This window comes from Psammomys obesus, unplaced genomic scaffold, assembly GCF_907164565.1.
Source record: "Psammomys obesus unplaced genomic scaffold, mPsaObe1.curated_primary_1811, whole genome shotgun sequence".
NCBI lineage: Eukaryota > Metazoa > Chordata > Mammalia > Rodentia > Muridae > Psammomys > Psammomys obesus.
The window spans coordinates 23,037,946-23,058,871 of NW_026593286.1; the positions used below are offsets into that span (position 1 = coordinate 23,037,946).

Sequence of the window (20,926 nt, forward strand, 5' to 3'; positions counted from 1 at the left end):
ATATAAAAGAATATACTATAAAAGTAGTTAAAGTATTAGCATCAGAGCTTGAGAATAATGGATTGTACTGTGTCCAAGAAATTATTCTGTTAAAATTTTTAAAGTAGATTTATTTGGGGTCTGAAGATTCCCATCCTGAGTAAGATATCTTAGCAACCATATACCCAGCAGGCGTCTGAGGAGAAGCCATCTCAAAGACAGAACTAGGAATAGGTGAGAAATAAATAGAAATTCCCTGTTCAAAAGTATAAACTATATGCCTTTTAATTAGTATTATTAAATTGGCAGCCAATTATTAATTACACCTGAAGTGAAAAGCTGGGTATTCAGGCTAAAGTTTAGATCTGTAATAACATGAGATTTCTAACACAATTTATGAGATGTATTTAATATTGTGTATTACACTTGAGGCTTTAAAATCATCCATACATTTTCACCATTTCGTGTAAATATTACCACACTGAGTTCTTTAGCATGAAGCTGATAGTTTGTACAGGAAACAAGAAAAGAACTATTGCAGAAGATGGTGCAGTAGCTGAACTTTATTGAATCCCGTCTTACCCCTTTGTCATGACAGTCCTAGTTGAGGCAGCCCAAACAACTCAGAGTAATTCTGTGTATCACTCTGGGTATTTTTTGTTTCTTGTTGTCAAATGGCAATCTGACTATTTTTTTCTTCTTAAGGCTATTGGGAATGTAAATACGCATCCTTTCATAGATAGGACACAGAAGGTTCCAAATAGAAAATCATCACGTAGTATATACCAAGATATATACCAAAATATGTTCCATACACAAACTTACATATCTCTTTCCCAAAGTGCTGAAACCTCCTCACCAATTCTGCATGTGATTTGAGGTGATATTTATACCAAACCTTTGGAAGGTTCATTTAAGTTACTCATCATAGGCCTAGGAAGATGGCTCAGTAAGTAAAGTGTTTCCCTTATAAGCATGAGGACTTAAACTTAGCCCATGGAATCCACATAAAAACTTACAGTAGTGGTAGTATCTGCTTATAATCCCAGTGCAGAAACAGATAGATGCCTTGTGCTCACTGGCAGGACATCTTCTTGTACTTGGCAGATTCCAAGACTGTAACAGACATGGTAGCCTCCTCGTCAAAAAAAAAAAAAAAAAAAAAAAAAAGGTAGAAATCTTAGTTTGTCTTCTGAACAAACTAATTTCACCTCATGTAAGCACACATGCATGCACACACAGACTCACTCACACATGCGCGTGTGCACACACACACATTACAAATCATACATAGCATCTGTTAAACAACTCCTGTAGAGTGACCTTGCCATGAAGGGCAATCTGATGGAGAGTTTTTTATTGTTGTTTGTTTGTTTATCAATGTGAAATTCAATGCTTTTATTCTGAGATATTTTTACTTGACTTGAAGGGAATTCTTAATGATCTAATGTATATTTTTATAATGTAAAATGATAAAACGATGGATGTGTTGTCAGAGTGTTAGGAAACAGACTGGTTTTGTTGACAGTTTTTATAGTGCTTTCCCTAAGATTCTTGCTACCTCTGTATGCACTGAACCCAGCCCCACTATAACAGTTTAGCAGGCCATGATGCTCACAGTAGCGTGATAATAATGGACAGGCAGGAGGTCCTCCGCGCAGTTAGCCTTGAAAACAGATGCTTAGAAATACCATGGTGGTTCTAGATAACTTGAGTAGTAGTAGCCTTCCATTATATCCTCATGCAGAGAATAAAACAGGCCATTTCGTTTGCTGGCTTGTTTAAACTTTAGGTCCTTTTTAACGAAAGAAATTAACTTCTAAAAGCTTGCAGTTTACCCTTCATTTATGCATTAATTATAACATAAAATGCTGTCCCAGAATGTAGGCTTTGGGTGCCCACATCCTCTGAAGTACAGCAGACTCCTTGATTCAAGGTGATGCATTCTAAAACCAAAGGATGGCTAAAGTTCATATGTGCTACGTTTGCTCTGATGCATAACCTTGACAAAGTTTGATTCAACTGGACATAATAAATTATTACGGCTACTGTTGATAAAAAGAAATCAGTTTCTTTAATGAAAATTATTTTAAGCTTACAAATTACTTTTTTTTCTGAAAATTTCTATTTATTATTTCTCAAATGGATTCCAATTTGCAGATAGCTGAAATTTAAGAATGGGAAACTGTGGTGAAGGGGGGACTCATTTGGACACTGTTTCACCTATGCCAGCAATTACCCACATTTACACATTTTTTTTTTCTTCAGTCATTCAAACTCTTCTGCTAAATAGCAGCCTTACAATGATGTCTATAAATTTCAGACTAGTTTTCCATGTTGGCCACACTCAAACCTCTTCTTCACCTGCTGCTTCCGGCTCTAATCTCACCTTTTTTTTTTTTTTTAACAGCTACTTATTTTTTTTTTCATAATAATTTTTTTTTTCATTTTTTTATTTTTTTTTGTATCCCCCCATAAGCCCCTCCCTCCTCCCCTGCCAATCCCACCCTCCCTCCCCTTTCTTTTATATCCATCTCACGTCCAATGTATATATATATATTTTTTTACCTTTATGCTTCCCTCGTTCTGATGCTGACACCAGACTCTTCATGATTACAGTGGCCTCTTGATGTCACCCTATTTGCATAACCTCAGGACTGATCCAGCATCTCTTAGAAGCCAGAACTAGGAAGCCTTCATTCCCATTTTTTTACTTTACCCCATTGTATCCCGAAGCATATTTGTAGTCTAGAACCAAACTGGATCTGTCTCCCTACTTAAACACGAGTTCACAACTCACCATGCTAAAGAGATACCACCTGGTAGTCCATAAAACAAGTGCAGAATTTCAGGCTACTCAAGTAGGAATTGAGATTCAACAAGAAGTTTGTCTCTTTTGTGTATTCACCGCCAAAGGTTGGCATCATGATATTTTCCCTTCTGGTAGTGGCCGTGGTAGCTTGCGATGCTTTAAGTGCTAATAAGGTGCTAGTTCTCGTTTTAAGTTTTGTCTTCTTTTGTTTTCTTTATGCACTAAAGCATACCTTCTAGTCAACTTGCCTGTAGGTGGGACACACCCAACGTCTGAATTCACAGAAAAAAAAAAAAAAAAAAAAAAAAAAAAAGGACTGTGGGTGATATTAGGAAAATAGTGTTTGTCAAAGAAAAGTATGCCAGTGTACTCTTACGAAGATTGTTAGAAAAGAGCCAGAGGGCAGGAAGCGAAACTGAGGATGGATGAAAGATACACAACCACAACGTTATGCCTTTGCTTTGCAGCTGGTAGAACCCTTGACCCCCAGTGGCACAGCACCCAACCAAGCTCAACTTCGCATCTTGAAGGAAACGGAACTAAAGAGGGTCAAAGTCCTTGGCTCGGGAGCTTTTGGGACCGTTTATAAAGTAAGTAAAAACACAGTCGATGACATCAGTTATTTAAGTTATATTATAAGCTTTGGAATAGAATAGCCAAAGTAATTACTTTAACCAACGTTATTTCTTTTTAATATTCAAATAGAAAAGGCTTGGTAGTATTGGGATGTTGCTCTACGGAGGAATTCATTAATTTTTATTGAACAAGCAGTGCAGTATTTAGAGAAAGTACTGCATGGACTCACCCTAGTGGAATTCTTTCATGCCCTTTGAGACTCTTAAGATTTTCTTCTCTTTGGCAAATTTTTGGTTTTTTTCCCCCCAAGTTCTTAAGGATTTCTCCCTGGTCACTGCTTCAGTGCTTCCAGAACTTAGTTGGCAACCTCCCACAATCCTTTGCTTTTCTTTCTGCTCTTTTATCTCGTCTCTGTCAGTACGCTACTTATTAATCAATTAAAATCCTTATGAATGTGCAAATATGTCAGTAGAATAGGAAGACTATAAAAATCTTTCTAACTGATTAAGCTACGATTTAGTAGTTAATATTGTAGTTTTTAATATCTTTGCAATTATGTAAAAAGAAAATTAACCATGTAAGAAACTCAGGAAAGAGAAGGCAAAAGGGTAATACATTGAGTTTCAATGAAAGATATATCTGGAAAGGGAAATATTTATTTATGTTGTGTATATATTCACTTATTTAGCTATATTATGAGTCCATTCAAGGGGCCAACCCAACATTAACTGTGGTGAGATTTACTTTAGTGATAAATAATGGAAGTTAATAGTAAATAACAAGATTAAGAAACTCTCCTGGGTTAATGATGAAGCCATTTTGTAACAGCCATTGGTACAATTTACAAAATTTATTTTTGTAACTTACTGTATATTTCTTTATTTTAGTTTATTCTTTTTTAATTTTTTATTATTACAATTTATTCACTTTGTATCCCAGGTGTATCCTCGTCCCTCATCCCCTTCCAATTTTACCCTCCCTTCCTTTTCTCCTCCCATGACTCTCATCTAGTTCACTGATAGGAGAGGTCTTCCATCTGACCCTAGCCTATCAGGTCTCATTGGGATTTGCTGCATTGTCTTCCTATGTGGCATGGTAAGGCTGCCCCCCCACTCAGGGGGAGGCGATCAAAGAGCCAGCCCCTGAGTTCGTGTCAGAGACAGCCGCTGTTCCCCTTACTAGGGTACCCATTTGGAAACTAAGCTGCCATGGGCTACATCTGAGCAAGGAGTGTAGGTTATCTCCATGCATGGTCCTTGGTTGGAGTATCAGTCTCAGAAAAGACAGCTGGGCCCAGAATTTTTGGCTCTGTTTATCTCCTTGTGGAGGTCCTGACCCTCAAGGTCTTTCTGTCTCTGCGATCTTTCTTAAGAGTCCCTGCACTCTGTCCAAAGTTTGGCTATGAGTCTCAGCATCTGCTTTGATACCCTGCTGTGTAGAGTATAGTAGAGGTCCTCTGTGGTAGGCTCCAGTAGGCTCCAGTATATTTTAACTGATATGTGTATCCTTTATTTTACAAAATATGTGATTAAGGTAGATAAGAGGTTAAGAATTTTACATTTCAATTTTTTTTCCCTACAATGATTTGAGTTGATGTGGGGGTATATTCCTGTAATCCAAAATGTCGAAATCTGAGCTCAAATTATTTGAGACCAAATATTATTTGAGCTCAAAAGTTTGAGACCAACTGGGATAACTGTGTCTCAAAAACATCATAAAAATGATTTATTTGTTAGAAAAATCTAAATAATCATAATGCAGAGATAAATTTTCCTGTCCTTGTATTTGAAAATATTCTCATCTTTATAAAATGTCTACTTTCTAAGAACAAACAGTAAAAGTTTCCCTGTCATTATAGTGTGCATATTTTGTTCAGTTAAACCACTAACTGAATGTCCAATTTCCACAGATTTTGGTCTAGACTGATTTTGTCTTTTGATCTTCAAGTTCAAAAGACAGAAGTTACCCTTTATCTATACCTAAATTGTGCTGGAAAAAAGACACAATTATGCAATTTTATACTTAAATATTGAATCTAATTTTGTTCAATAGACTATAACTTCAACTTTTAATGAAATATTTTATAAAATTATTTGGAATAATGCATACATGATCGTAAGTTCTATCTTAAGTAATGATATGGAAAGTGACTAATTGAATCATCACTGTGCTCCTGCCTATTTCTGAATCTCATCTTTACTATGTATATCCCTTCCTTTATCTACAGAAAGGTTTTCTGCCTGTCACTGGCCATATGATTTATCTGATAATTTGTTGACTTCTCCTACCCATGGATACGAATGAAGGTGTAGAAGCCAAATTATAGCAAAGTCAATAGAAAGCTTTTAGATCTTCCCTTGTGTTCCACACCTGTAATCATTTCTACAGGTCATATTGACAAAAGTGAATGTATGTAAGCAATTGCTTGTTTATAGAAAATGTATTATAAGTTTCTTTAGTTTATTTAAACTGCCTGTCTGAAATATATGTTGCCAGCCTTAGGTTTTAATAAATGTATTATACATTATAACAAATACTGTCTAAAGCTATAAGAAACTATTGGTCGCCACACAAATGTCAATGGCCTGTGTGCTTATTTATTCATTTTTTTTTCCTTCTAAGTTAAGCTATGTGATGTTTCAGCAAAAAACATTAAGACCAATATGGGTACAAATATAGTTAAATTTTCTTTGCTTAGATCTATAAAGTGATGGCTAAACTTTTTTTTTTTTCAAAAAGAGAAACAAATTAATTCACACCAAATTTATATTCTTATTTTAAAATTACACTTTAGGAATATTTTAATATTGATGCTCTTGCTTAATAAAGTAATTCCCTGTGTGGATATTTTATTGAATAATGGTAAGCATGTTCTCTGCCCTAGATACCATCTCTGAGAAAATATAGCCTGAAGTTTTCAGTTCTTAGGTTTTTTTCTTCCCCCAACTTTTGCTTGAACACCACTTTTAAAAATTATATCACAGATAAATTAAGTTGTTACTTTGCATTTCTACATATACCCTTGCCTATTGATCCTGCTTGAGCCAAACATGACAATAAATCTTATCCTGAAAGGCTAAAGTACTTTTCTTTTTTGTTATTACTATTCAACAGCTCTTGGACTTGTGTCTCCTCTATTACTCCACCTTTAGATAATACAAACACATTTATGTAAGCTGTGTCCAAAGTGAAAACTGTCTCTCTAACAGTGAGACCAGTTGACATTATAAAGAAGGTAGAACTACAGCTATATTTTCCTCCACGGAAAGTTAAAGTTAGAGATACAGTCTCATAAAAGACCCCTGTGTCCAGATATATTTGGTCCTTGTGGAACTCCTGTCCTCTCTAGGTCATACTAACTCCCCCTTCTTTCATATGTTTCCCTGCACTTTGCCCAAGGTTTGGTTATGAGACCATGTATGGATATAACCTAGAACCTCTGCTTGGATATAGCCCAGGGTAGCTCAGTAGCCAAGTGGGTACCCTAGTAAGGGGAACAGGGACTATTTCTGACATGAACTCAATGGCTGGCTCTTTGACCTCCCCTGCCCCTACCTGAGGGAGGAGCAGTCCTGTTAGGCCACACAAGAGGACTTTGCACCCAGCCCTGAAGTTACCTGATAAGCTAGGGTCATATGAAAGGGGAGGAGGTCCTCCCCTATCAGTGGACTTGGAAAGGGGTAGGGAGAAGATGAGGGAGGAAGAGTGGGAATGGGAGGGAATGAGGGAGTGGGATACAACTGGGATACAAAGTTAATAAACTGTAATTAATATTAACAAAATAAAAATTTAATTAAAAAAAAAGAAAGTTAAAGTTAAAAAATGTCATAAGTAGTGTTGAGGTCCTTCCCTGTCATGTCCTTATATGTTTTTCTGTATTTTTACTGGACTATCTGCTTTTTTAAAATCATCCATACATATTATCTGTCCTATCAAAATTATTTTCCTCATTTAAATGTTTAAGTTGAAAGTCTACATTTTAAATGTTGTCCAAATCCATAAATTCTGCAATTACATTGATAAGAGACAGAATTTTTCAATGCTCATTATAAATATTTTACATGGACCAAGAGACAAAAAAATCATTAATACACAGAATTTAATAAAATAGATAAATTACTATGACTTCAATATACCTTGGAACTTTTTCTTGAATAAGTCTATCTAAACTTCAGAAACATTCTTTTTCTTTTAGTTAAAGAATAATTAAGTAATGTTGAAGCTAAAATAATTAATGTTTTTACTAATCATATTTTATAAATTATTATTTAGACATGATGTTTTCTATACTTTGTTGCTATATGTAGCTAAGTACTTAATTTTTCTTGAAATGAAGCTGGTGATATCATCCAAATAGGATTTAAACACTCTATCCAATTTTACTACTTCCTACTCTATACAAAGCCTTTTATAAGAAGATAAGAAGTTAATCTAAACAGGAAATTGAACACTATGGAAACAGAATACTTATATAATTCATCTGTAATAAAATTAGATCACAAACACAACACATAATAGATGCTGAATTAATGTTTATTATTTAAAAGAAATTAGAACTTCAAACACACCAATCGGTTGTCCAATGCCAAATGATCAAGTCTGAAAAAAATAATACAAGGAACATAATATGTATTGAACAGCATTTATATTTACTTTAATGCATAGATATATATGCATTCAATTGCAAGTATTGAAGAAAGAAACCATGAAATTGAAGGAGAATGGAAATGGGCATATGAGAAGTTTGATAGGAGGAAAGTGGAGAGAGAAATGTTGTGATTATATGATAATATCTCTGCTATAAATATTACACAATCTCAATTTATAATTAATGTTCTTTTTTTTCCTGAAAGGGAATTTGGGTGCCTGAAGGTGAAACAGTGAAAATTCCTGTGGCTATTAAGATCCTCAATGAGACAACTGGCCCCAAGGCCAATGTAGAGTTCATGGATGTAAGTATACAAGTATACATATCATTTTTACTCTTTAATGTTAAACAGAGTGCTTGAAAATAAAATAATAGCAATAAAACAGCCTTTCAAAGTTTCTTCTCTGGAAATGTTATAACCTCATACTTAAAATTTTATGTGATCCCTTCACATTATATTATACTTTTCAGAACATCGCTGGTTTGCAGTTGTCTGCCGTAATTGGAAGCCTGGATTACTTGGGGAATATAAAGAAAGTTATACTTCTCATGTTGAATTTCCTTCCGTAAATCAAGCATGTGATATTTAATTTTTGAATAAATTGTATTATAAATGGAAATGCATTTATTAAATGCAGTTACAACAGTGTCAAAACTACTCAAACTACTCGGTAGTGACAACAGAAAGTCATTCTTGTAAATCTGCAATAGGTTCTGAGCAGTGTTCTAAATAGTTTACAAATAATTTCTCATCTCACTGGGATAAAAGAACAGATCAAGTTAACCCAAGGTTACCCCGATTTTGCAAAGTAGAGAGATGATGTATCAGCCAAGTTTGACTAAAAATATTTTCTTAAAGAGTAGAGAATTGTGAAGACTTACCTGTCTTGTCTTGGTGATGGCAACCCCTTAGCCCTGCCTCTTTTGGTGGAAAGGCAGGCATAGATAATTAGGACAAAACAATATGTGGATGAATCTGCCTGTTGATCTAATAAAATGTTATACAAATAAAAAATAAGATGGAAATCAAGTTTAGTTTTAGGAGCAGACTGTTCTGAGAAACATAAATGTAATGACCATGAGAACCTCCATTTTGAGAACCATGAAGCTGCTCTGAAAAATTACTTTTACTTTCTGTGGTGTTATAATTTGTTGAGCTAAAACCAATCAAGATTAGTGTTGACAGCCAGCGAGCCTCCTACATTTCAACAGAAACCTACTTAAAACTTTCTCAAGTGAAATTTACTCTGTTCAGCTCAGCTCAGATTCATCCAACAGGACTATGGTGAAAGCTTCAAATACAGAATAATAATTTTTTTTAAAAAGTGCTAAAGAATGAAAGTACTTGATGAGGTCAATCAAAAGTTGCAGCATTCCCACAGCGAAAGGTGTAGACCAAGCTGTTTGAATTTCGAGGGTAGGGTGGAATGAAATTAGATGTGTAGCCTGTGCTCTTCACATTGAACACAAGATTTCTTACTGGAGAGTTGGGAATAGATCCACATACATTTTTTTCTCTGCATTTTAACATAATGTCTTCAATAATAAGGATGATTTTGATTTTAAAGTGACCTCTGCATGAGAGACGCTATAAACATATGCAGTTTGGATTTTTTTTTTTCCGAGACAGATTGCTATATATTCTTAGCCAGTCTGTCTTGAAAGCTCCTTTTCAGTTTTATAAAAGCACAGTATATGACCTTGAAATATTTGAGAATAATGCTAACCATCTTTTATGAGGCCTTTTCGCTTAATTTATTGTTGGTTATTACATAAAAGGGATGAGAAGGGAACAAGCAAGCAGCTCTGGAGAATGGTCTCTGTGCATATCAGTTGCTAAATAATTAAAATCCCACCCTTTTTGCCTAACTAGCAACACTTAAATAATAAATATTACTAATCCAGTAACTAAATAATTTTTTTTCTGCAGGTCTGTAAAGGTTATTATGCTCCCTGCAGCTAAATGTCTGGCTCATATGTTACTATTTAGAATTGAAGACTTTTCCAGTGATGCCCCTAATCATTCAGCTTGACCCAGATCATAGCTATAAACTCAGGAAGGAAAATTTCAAATTAAGTAGAAATTACAAAGAAAAATTACAGTAAATAAAAAGGTGAGGTTCATATATAAAACTGATAGAAGATCAAGCTTGGCCACCGTGGGCTACAACTAGAGCTGTAATTCACAGGAATGCTTATAATCTCTGTGGGAGGCTTGGACAGTCATATTTCCATGGAAACAGTCTGGCAAAAGAGGGTTCAGAGGCTACAAAATAATCACGTAAAAAAAAGAAGCTTTAAAAACCTCATCATGATTTCCAATGATTATTTGAAAGCTCCTAACCCCATTCATCCATTCCCCTTCCCCTTGAGCTGAAGCCTATCCCCATGGAAACAAGAGTAGGATGGTAGCTTGAAGTCTCTGAGCTTTCTGCTGAATTTTAGATGAGCCTCTGATTGAGCCTGAAAGGAGTCATTTTCCTAGATGGGTGATGGATTTGGTAACTAACAGACTCTTAAAAAAAAAAATCTGTCCTTTTTAAACTAAAAAATTAAGAATTTCTTTTTTGATATGCCTTTCTTACATTTGGATAGATGCTAGAGATTAAACAGCTTGCTGGCTTGCTACTGGCAGAGTTTTGATAAGTGCAAGGCAGAAATATTTTCTACTGTCTTGGTGACTTGTTTTATAATATTGGAATGATAGCATCACACTGATTAAAACCCTTTTAACAGTCAACATGGATAGTGAATGCAGTATTTAGGTAAGTTAGCATAATTTTCATGTAAATGCATGGCTACATTCTGTACCTTCATTTGGAGATCATTCACAAAGTTTGGAGAGCATTTTACGTATTGAATAAGTGCTCTAACCAAAAGGGAAGGTTCATGTAGGCAAAACTGTGCAAGAGCCAAAGGACAGAATTGAAATCACATGTCAGTAATAGTAAAAGTAGTTTGTCATATGCCTTAGTGTAAGTTCTTCTAGAGGTAGAAGCTGCCGTGAAATAATTATTTGCGTAGAAGTAATTTATGCGAGAGCTGGAGGATTCATGAGTAAGAGAGTGTGAACACAAGACAAGACAGCTCCTACCTACCGCATGATGACCATGGCTTCTTTCTACTGGGGAAGCTGCACAATCTGGCGCTAGTTGTACAACTCAAGGGTTAAAAAAGTTAAGCCAATTGATGGGCAGAGTGAATGGAATTTTATGTAAGAAGTGGGAAATAGTAAGAGCTGGAGGGGATGGGAACTCCACAAGGAGAGCAAAAGAACAAGATAATTTGAACACAGGGAACTTCCCAGAAAATCATACTCCAACCAAGGACTATTTGTGGAGATGACCTGGAACCCCTGCACAGGTGTAGCCCATGGCAGTTCAGTGTCCAAGTGGGTTACATAGTAATGGGAAGAGGGACTGCCTCTGATATAATCTGATTGGCCTGCTCCTTGATCACTTCCCCCTGAGAGGGGAGCAGCCTTACCAGGCCACAGTAGAGGACAATGAAGCCACTTTTGATGAGAACTGATAGACTAAGATCAGAAAGGAGAGGAGAACCTCCCCTATCAGTGGACTTGGGGAGTGGCATGCATGCAGAAAGGGGAGGGAGGGTGGGATCGGGAGGGGAGGAGGGAGGGGCTTATGGGGGGATACAAAATGAATAAAGTGTAATTAATAAAAAAATGTAAAAAAAAAAAAGTTAAGCCAGTCTGCACTACAGAGGCTTTCAGATGCCCTCTGTGGCAGGTTCTGAGGTTGTTTCCTGTTTTCTTCTTCTGGCTTTCAGAGGCCCTCTGTAGCAGGTTCCTAGGTTGTTTCCTGTTTTCTTTTTCTTCTGATGTCATTCCTCTTTGCCTTTCAGGATGGGGATTGAACATTTTAGTTAGGGTCCTCTCTTTTGCTTAGTTTGTTTAGATGTACAGATTTTAGTGGGTTTATTCTAAGATGCTGAGCCTGATGGCCAACTGTCGGGTAGAGTGAATGGAATTTTATGTAAGAAGTGGGGAATAGTAAGAGCTGGAGAGGACTGGAACTCCACAAGGAGAGCAACAGAACAAGAAATTTTGAACACAGTGAACTTCCCAGAGACTCATACTCTAACCAAGGACTATCCGTGGAGATAACCTAGAACCCTGACAATGCAGCCACTTCTGATGAGAACTGATAGACTAAGATCAGAAAGAAGGAGAGGAGGACCTCCCCTTCAGTGGACTTGGGGAGGGGCATGCATGCAGAAAGGGGGGGGAAGGTCGGACCAGGAGGGGAGGAGGGAGAGGTTTATGGGGGGATACAAAATGGATAAAGTGTAATTAATAAAAGTTAAAAAAGAAGAAAAAAAAAAGTTAAGCCAGATACTATCTTCTTTTTTTTTTTTACACTTTTTTTTTAATTTTATTTTTCTCATTAGTTACATTTTGTTAATTCTGTATCCCTCATTCCCTCCCCAGTCCCACCCTCCCTCCCTCATCTCCTCCCTGCCACTTTCCAAGTCCACTGAAAGGGGACCTCCTCCCCTTTCATATGACTCCGTTTTGTCCGGTATTTTCAGGACTAGCTGCAAAGTCCTCTTCTGTGGCCTAACAGTACTGCTCCTCCCTTGGGAGGTGGGGAGGTCAAAGAGCCAGTCATTGAGTTCCTGTTAGAAATAGTCCTTGTTCCCCTTACTATGGGAAACCAATTGATTACTGAGCTATCACGGGTCACATCCGAGCAGAGGTTCTAGATTTTATCCTCTCATGGTCTTTGGTTGAGTGTCCATCTCAGAAAAAACCCTGTGCCCAGATATGTTTGGTCCTTGTGGAGCTCCTATCCTTTCCACATCAAACTCCCTTTCTTTCATATGATTCCCTGCACTCTGCCGAGGGTTTGGTTATGAGTCTTAGTATCTACTTTGGAACACTGCTAGGTAGAGTCTTTCAGATGCCTTCTGCGGAGACTCCTGTCATATATTCAATGCATATCCCATTTGTCTTTCTAAATGAGGATTGATCATCATAGCCTGTGTCTGCTTTCTTGATTATCTTCTTTAGGTGTATAGATTCCATTATGTTTATCATATCTTTTAGGTCTATATAAGCGAGTATATTCCATGTTTGTCTTTCTCCTTCTGGGATACTTCACTCAGGATGATCTTTTCTAGATCCCACCATTTGCCTGCAAATTTCATGATTTCCTCCTTTTTGATTGCTGAGTAGTATTCCATTGTGTAAAAATACCACAATTTCTGTACCCATTCCTCCACTGATGGACATCTGCGTTGTTTCCAGGTTCTGGCTATTACAAATAAAGCTGCTACAAACATGGTTGAGCAAATGTCCTTATTGTGTACTTCGGCAAATTTTGGGTATATGCCTAGCAGTGGTATAGCTGGATCTTGAGGAAGCACTATTCCTAGTTGTCTGAGAAAGTGCCAGATTGACTTCCAAAGTGGTTGTACCAGTTTACATTCCCACCAGCAATGGAGGCGGGTTCCCCTTTCTCCACCACCTCTCCAGCATGTGTTGTCCCTTGAGTTTTTCCAGATACTATCTTCTAAACTTCATTTTTTGATAGTTTCGGGGAGAGTGAGTGAACTAGAGCCCCAAGGCCAGCGCCATTGATTAATGGTTAAGGAGAGAGGGATCCTTAACATCGTCATGACTTACTTGGTGAGGATGGCAGGAAAAGGCTGAAATGGCAAGAAACAACATTAGGCATGAAGAAGTGCCTAGACACCAGCTGTTTTAGCATCATGGTAAGGACAGCTTTGAAAGAAGATCAAGATCACCTGAAAGCATACCGTGAATCTTCTTTGTCCATGTTTGTGTCTGTATTCTTATTTATAGACGTCATTTACGCTTATACTGTTTACTTCTAGAGTAAAATATTCCACTTTTTCTGATGATGTGGACATGCAAATATATTTGCGTGTGTCTCACTGGTTATTATAACAAATGACCAAAGCCACTGCAGCTTAATAATGCAAGCTCATCATCAACAACTAATACCTCTATTGATATCCAAGGACAAAGGAAAAGACTATTCTATTCTCTTTAATTTTTTTTCCACAAGCTGAAAATAAATCAGGGGCAGATGTATTTTATCAAATGTTTCACTAAAAGCAACAGAAGGAGAATTTGGTCACAGGGCTGCTGCTTAGCTCGCCTGAACATGTCTAATGGATTCATAATGACAATAATAACATGCTCCTACTGAATGGCCAGTGCATTCTTCCTCCCCATAAAGGAAGATCACATTGAATGACATTAAGAAAATGACTCTAAAGGTCTATCTTCATATTGAGGATGCCTGCATTTATAGCCACTCCTAATTCTTGTTTCAAGTAGCACAATTTCTTTGGGAAAATGCAAGCTGTTAAGAGGTTTCTTTGTTTCTTTCTCTCTCTCTCTTTTATTTTTTTGTATTTTTTTTTAAATTATCAAACAGTACAGAAGATATGCCCAAGAGAAGGTGTTATTTAGTTAAGAGTCCTAGAAAATGAAATGGGCGGTTGGTTTTTCAGAGTGTCCATTATTCTGTTTTTCCCAGGGCATTTAAGCTCATTATCTGTTAAGATTGTTTTAAAATGTTTTAACTAAATTATTTGTTTTCTTTAAAAAAAAAAAAGATAAGCCGGAAGTGGAAGAAAATGTGTAATTACACTAAATTTTAGGGATGGGCTTCCATTACTGGCTCAGAGCATGTGTGGATTGGCCTGGCTACAAGTCCAGATTTCCCATGCCACGTTTGCAACACAGTTCACGGTCAGGTGATTCAAGAAAAACAAGCTTAATGTGACCTGTCTGCATTTTTAAAATTGCATTATTTGTGGAGGGAAAATGGTTTTCTTTTTGCTGTGCCACAAGGACTTTTATTTATCTTACCAAACTGTCATTTTGCTATTTTACTGAAGTAATGCTCACATGATTTTTGTTTATCCTTTCTGTATTGTATCTGTGACACTCAGGATTGATGTAAGTTCTTCCAACTCTAATTGATGTCATTATGTGAGCGGGGTGAGAAACTATAATCCCTTCAGATTATAGCAACCTTGCAAAACGATGTGAACATTTTTTTGTTCTGTATTTTTCCACTGAAAGATTTCCTTTGTGTGACTATATATGGTCAAGGATAACTTTTAGATTCTGCATCACATTAACAACATATTCTTAAATTTTTTACATTATTTAATTCTATCACTTGTTTTTCCATATAAATTTGGTCATTTCATATATTAATCTTGTATATTGTATGCTTCAGAAGTGAACATTCCAGAATTTTTTTTAAAAGCCCTAGATTATAGGAATGCTCTTCTGAGGTCAGTTAACAACTACTATTTTCCTTAGGGGAAAATTGTAAATAATAAATGAAAATAAAAATAGTTTTTGCAGCTCTTGAAATTCTTTTTGTAAATTAAAATAATGTCCTCCTGTATAAAATATTTAACTATTTGAAGCAGTATTTAGTCTTTCTATCCTGTTATAAAAAGAAAAAAAAGGAAAGAAAAGAAAAGAAAATCCTGCTGACCAAATTTACTAATTCCAGTACGACTTATCCCATTGCCTCTTGTTCAGCAGAAAAAAACATATGTGACCTTTCATTTATAGAGTGTCCACCAGCCCAGGCTCCTTTTCCCTCGCTTGTTTTCCTTACAGTGTCTTTCCTGCCTTTCAGGGGCCAGGACTGCCACCTAGCTTCACTTCTCTTGGCATCCTTGAGCATTATAGCCTGCCAATATAATCACCTTCCTATATGTGTCTTCAACTTCTCTTCTTTTTAGAATCAAGCCAACCATGGGCAAACTGGAAAATAGCGAAACTCTCAGTGCCTGGGTGTAGACCTCTTTCCAACTTATATATATTTTTGTTCCAAGTTACTTTCCTGAATGATCAAAATTCTGTCTTTTCTGTGAATATGATCTCATCCATGTCTTTGATATGGCCACTTGAAATCTGTAAGGACTTCTCAACTTTAACCCACCCACAATTTTCCTCCTTGTGCTTTCTTCCAGAAATGGGTGTCTTCCATTATACCTATACTCTTTGCATCCTAATCTCCCTATTTTCCATATTAGCAATTTAGAATTTATCATTTAGTATCAAAAAACCTTCACACCAACTGACCCTTTCCCAAAAGTTCACTTGGATAGCCTCTAATTCTTTGTATAATGCAGTGCCCTCACAATGCAATTTGTTGGCTCTTCACTTCACTTATGAATCACTTCTTCCAATTTTAATCTACCTACTTGGTATATATGTATCTGCATGTACAGGCGTGCATTACATGTATGTGAATGTGTATGAACATATGTGAGTGAGCATGGGAAGATCAATGGGTATTTTCCTCAGTCTCCCACCACTTTATTTTTTGAGGCAGGATCTCTCCCATAATCTGGATCTCACGAGTTCAGTTCGGCTGGCTATCCAACAAGCCCCAGGCATCCTTCTTCCTCTGCCTCTGTGGTCCTAGGATTACAGGCACACACTGCCATGTCCAGCTACTCAGTGTAGGTGTTGAAAAAAATACATTCCCGTCTTCATGCTGGCTTAGCAACCACTCTTCTGAACGAGGCTTCCGCAAAGTCCTTCTCTACTTTTGAAACACAAAGCTCTGATAGACTCATTCCTCTGCATGAAAACTGCCTGTATCATCATGCAAATGAAAGAGCAGGTCCTTGTTAGCAGATCTACTGAGCAACTCCCCAGTTGTCTTTGTCCCTGCCAACTTTAGTATCCATTCCTTTAAAAGGTCTTTTGTCTGAAGTGTGCGGCCACCATTACAACTTGCAAATCCCTACCTATCCTATTTTCTCCACCTAAAAATGCTTCTTCAAAGACTCATTTCCTGACAACTTAGTACGTATTACAACTTAGACACTGTACATTGATTTCCTTTTCTAGAATTTAACAAGTTTTGAATGTTAAATGTATATGAATAATAGTTTGTTTGTTTGTTTGTTTGTTTGTTTTGTGGACTAGCAGGTGATGGACTTTACCCCAGGTGTCTATGAGGCTGCGGTAGGGTAACCTACCCTAGTTCCACTAGAGGACCCTGGCATAAGGATTCTTTGACAAACTTTTATGAATGTGTACGTTACTTATTTTAATAGGTTCATTTTCATTATCTTGTTGCTAATTACTAGAATCATCTGTAGTAATTTTGCATAATGCTTGTTCTCCCGCTAATTTTTTTTCCTGTTTATTTCCTTCTGCTCTGATAGCAATAAACATGCAAGAATAGGTCCTGCTAAAAAAGAAAAAAAATGAATGTAATGCAGATTTCCAAAAAATATAAATTTGAAAACATAATTTATTATAGTCACTATAAAACACTGCCAGTAATAGTTAACTGAATTTAGTAGCTCCCAAATCCTGAGCTTTAAAGTTTGCCTTGAGGAATATTTAAAGGTTTGAAAGTAGATAAAGTACTTGACAAGTTTTATATCCCAACTGGCTTAATTTATCTCTGGAATCACCAGAAAGGGACTCCCCAAATCCAAAACAGGTTGTTCTTTGTAGATCTTAACATGTAGCTTCATAAGCTTTTTGTTCTCAAAAACATTTCTTGAATATGTGTAAATGAGAGGAAATCTCTCAAGAGCTCATAGTCTACTATATCAGAATTTAAATTTGTTAACTACAAATCAGCAGTCATTGGATGTGTAATTTTACTGCTCTCCAAACTCCATAACTTGGTGGGTTTCATATCTGATTAAGAGGGTTATTACCATTATATAGAGAAGAGAATTACACTGATCATGTGCTGTTTCTGATTCTAATCTGAACAGTATTTCATAATTACAATGACTTAGAGAAAAGCCATTCATTTTGACTGTAACACTAGGAGACTTCATTTGTAATAAATACTGTATGCTCAAAAATAACAACTGTAAAAGCTGAGGAAATAGCTCACTGGTGAAGGACTTGTCTTACAACTATGAAGACCTAGACTTTGTTCCCAGACCCCACATCAAGCCAGTTTGGTAGCATACTTATAATACCAGCACTGATAAGAGGTAGGGTGTGGAGAGAAAGAGCTGACTGTGTTTGCTGGCCAGTAACTAGGTAACTTTCAAATAGTTATATACAACCTGTCCTGTTAGCTCCAGGCCAATAGGAGACTCAACCTCTTCAAACATGTTATAGGACACTTGAAAAAAAAATCCTGAGGTTAACCTCTGGCATCCAAATTCAGGTATACACACACATACACAGGCAAGAGATTGGGGAAGGAGGAAGAGAAAGAACATTTGTTCATGGTACAAAAAATCTCCAGCACATAATTTCTAAAATATCAAGCTTTATTAATAATCTGTTTAGAGATTCAAAAATATGAAATAATGGCAAGAATAAGGAGCCATTTGCAAAAGTTTTGTTATGCATTATATACCTAATGTTATCTTAGTTGTTCATAGACATGCAATTTGGCCCTAGAAAGAAGAATTACAATGTTGTGATACATGCAATGGAATATACATTTATATACATATACCAATACCATATATATATGTAAAGCGATCTACTGATGTGGATATATGTTTACTTTACTGTGATATGCAATGAATGCTAACTGCATCCCCTGTCACAATCTCTGTAATGGTGCCTTTGAAAATCAACATGGCATGGGGACAGCCTCCAAACAGGACAGAACAGGATACAATAAGACAAGGCAAAAGCCCTCATATTGAGACTGAACAAGGCAACCCAGTAGGAGGAAAAGAGTCCCAAGACCAGTCAAAAGAGCCAGAGAAACACCTGTTCCCACTATTAGGAGTTCCCATATTTTTAACTGTAAAAGATAATCTTTATAATTAAGCTTAGATATAGAGGTGATCTTTCCTTTAAAAGCCCTGTTAATGGCTGTGTCTGACACTTCCTTCTTGTTTGTTTTGACTTCATGTGAAATTTTATGTCACAATTCCACTCAGATGAGAAAATCAATGTGTGTGACTCTTTTAAAAAAAGTATATCTGGTTTATATTAATCTGTAAACATTACAATTTTATCATAACCACTGTTTCTCTCATAATTGCTATCAACTCAATCCTTTTAGTTGTTAAAATAATAACTTAGCCACGCTGTAGAGTTTGACCTTCTTTTCCAAGGCAGCATAGTGAAATTGCAGTTCACAAGAAAACATAACTGAGGAAACTGTCATGTACCTACTGTTTACAGTTGTCATATATCAACAGCTATGGTGGCAATAGAAAAAAAATTGAGGCAGTAAAATTAGGAAATCAGTTCTTCATAGACACGATCAATGTGGTTCCTTCATCTAAAACGAAAAAACCTCAGGACACCAGTAGTAATCTTTGCCACTGTAATTTTATCTAAGGTTTTGATCTGCTTACAAATTTAATCTAGCCTCCCTGAACATAACTATTCCATTATTCGTTAGAAAATAATTAGAAGCTATAAGCAGAAGCCTGCATACATTCAGCTCCTTGGGAGTCCCTGAGCTCATTGAATGGAGGAGTTTGACGGATACTGGTCAGCTGATATTGGCCCATCGCTGATAATAGCTGAAAATGCTGCTTAGCTAGGTGAGAAAGTTAACTTCACAGAAATGAAAATGAAGCATTTGGGATTTATAGTCAAAGATGGTTTCCCTTCTGCATTTGTTTCCTGGTAAGGAAGTAGCCAAGAGAGCTACTTTTCCTTTTTACTTTTTTTCTTCTATTTTGGGCAATTTATAATTAAGAGCTATGCCCAATTGACTTATTGATTAGAATTTTCTTCTATCCCTACAAAGAAATGTAAGTGAAATAGGAATAGTTTTGCTACTATACATACAAATAATAAGTAAGTCAGATGAATATATTAAAAATGTCATCTCTAGCCACCATGTGGAAAATTAACTGTAGAAAACATACAAGCATATTAGGAAGCCTGAAGACACTAGGAGCTTGCTCATAAAATCAGAAAATTGTTATTTTCATATATGTAAACATTAGTCAAGGTCCTTTAAAATTTTGTCAAATTGTGAACATCCATTCACATAAGGAACATGTCACAATACTCTCAGCAAGAAAAAGATATTTTATTATTGGAGAGAGAAATGCTTCTAACTCGGATGTTCCCTAAGTTTTCACAGAATGCTATTTAAAAAAAAAAAAAAAAAAAAAGTAAATTTCCTTCTATGTTCCTCTTTTGTCTCATTTTCTGGTAAATTTATGTGTGTACTGGTGTATAAATATGTGTACTAGTGTATAAACCGATACTATGTTAGCATTCTTTAATTGGAGGTATGTTATTTTTCCATCCTTAGCAAGGTGTTGAATATCTTTTGCTTGACAGCTATTTAATATATTCTAATCTCCACAGTAGCATGCACTACATTGAAAATCTTCAGGGAAGATTTGTTTACTGTTTGGAAAAGTAATATATTTTTACATCATTTATTTTCAGCATTTTTATGAAGCGCCTGCTATATGCACAGTTCTTTGATATCTGTGTAAATCAAGGATTTGTAAAGATACTTAACACAGCAATTGCTTTAACATGAATGAAACGGATTTCAGATAGCAAAGCTATGGTTCACCAGGATGGAACCAAGATTGTGCCTGCTTCCATGAATGTGGGTGTGTCTGTGTGTACCGATGACATGAATGTGTGTGCACTTATGGAGTGAGGGCTGACATTAACATTAAATGTCTTTCTCTGTCTCTGCCTCTCAAACGCCTGGATTATAGGCAGCGGCCACTTCTACTAGCTTCTTATGTGGGTTCAGTGATCCAAGTCTGGTCTCTAAATTTGTGCAGGCAGCCCTTTAGCCACTGTGTCATCTCCACCAGTGTGAAGATATTGTTAATGGTCCTGTTGTTTCATTTTTATACATAATTATCTCTTAAAACAACTGTAATTTTGATCTATTCTCTACAGACTTACAGGTATTCTCAACAAGTTTATTAAGGAAAAAAATAATTTTCAG

General features: G+C 36.2%; 1 protein-coding gene across 3 annotated transcripts in view; it reads left to right on the plus strand.

Moving 5' to 3' along the window:
* Erbb4 (erb-b2 receptor tyrosine kinase 4) overlaps positions 1-20,926 on the plus strand; it is a 1,095,063-nt gene that overhangs the window by 864,106 nt on the left and 210,031 nt on the right. For all 3 annotated transcript variants that reach the window (XM_055616306.1, XM_055616307.1, XM_055616305.1), the window contains exons 18-19: positions 3,259-3,381; positions 8,221-8,319. In XM_055616306.1, coding sequence (XP_055472281.1) covers positions 3,259-3,381; positions 8,221-8,319 — 222 coding nt within the window. The remainder of the gene's footprint in view (positions 1-3,258; positions 3,382-8,220; positions 8,320-20,926) is intronic.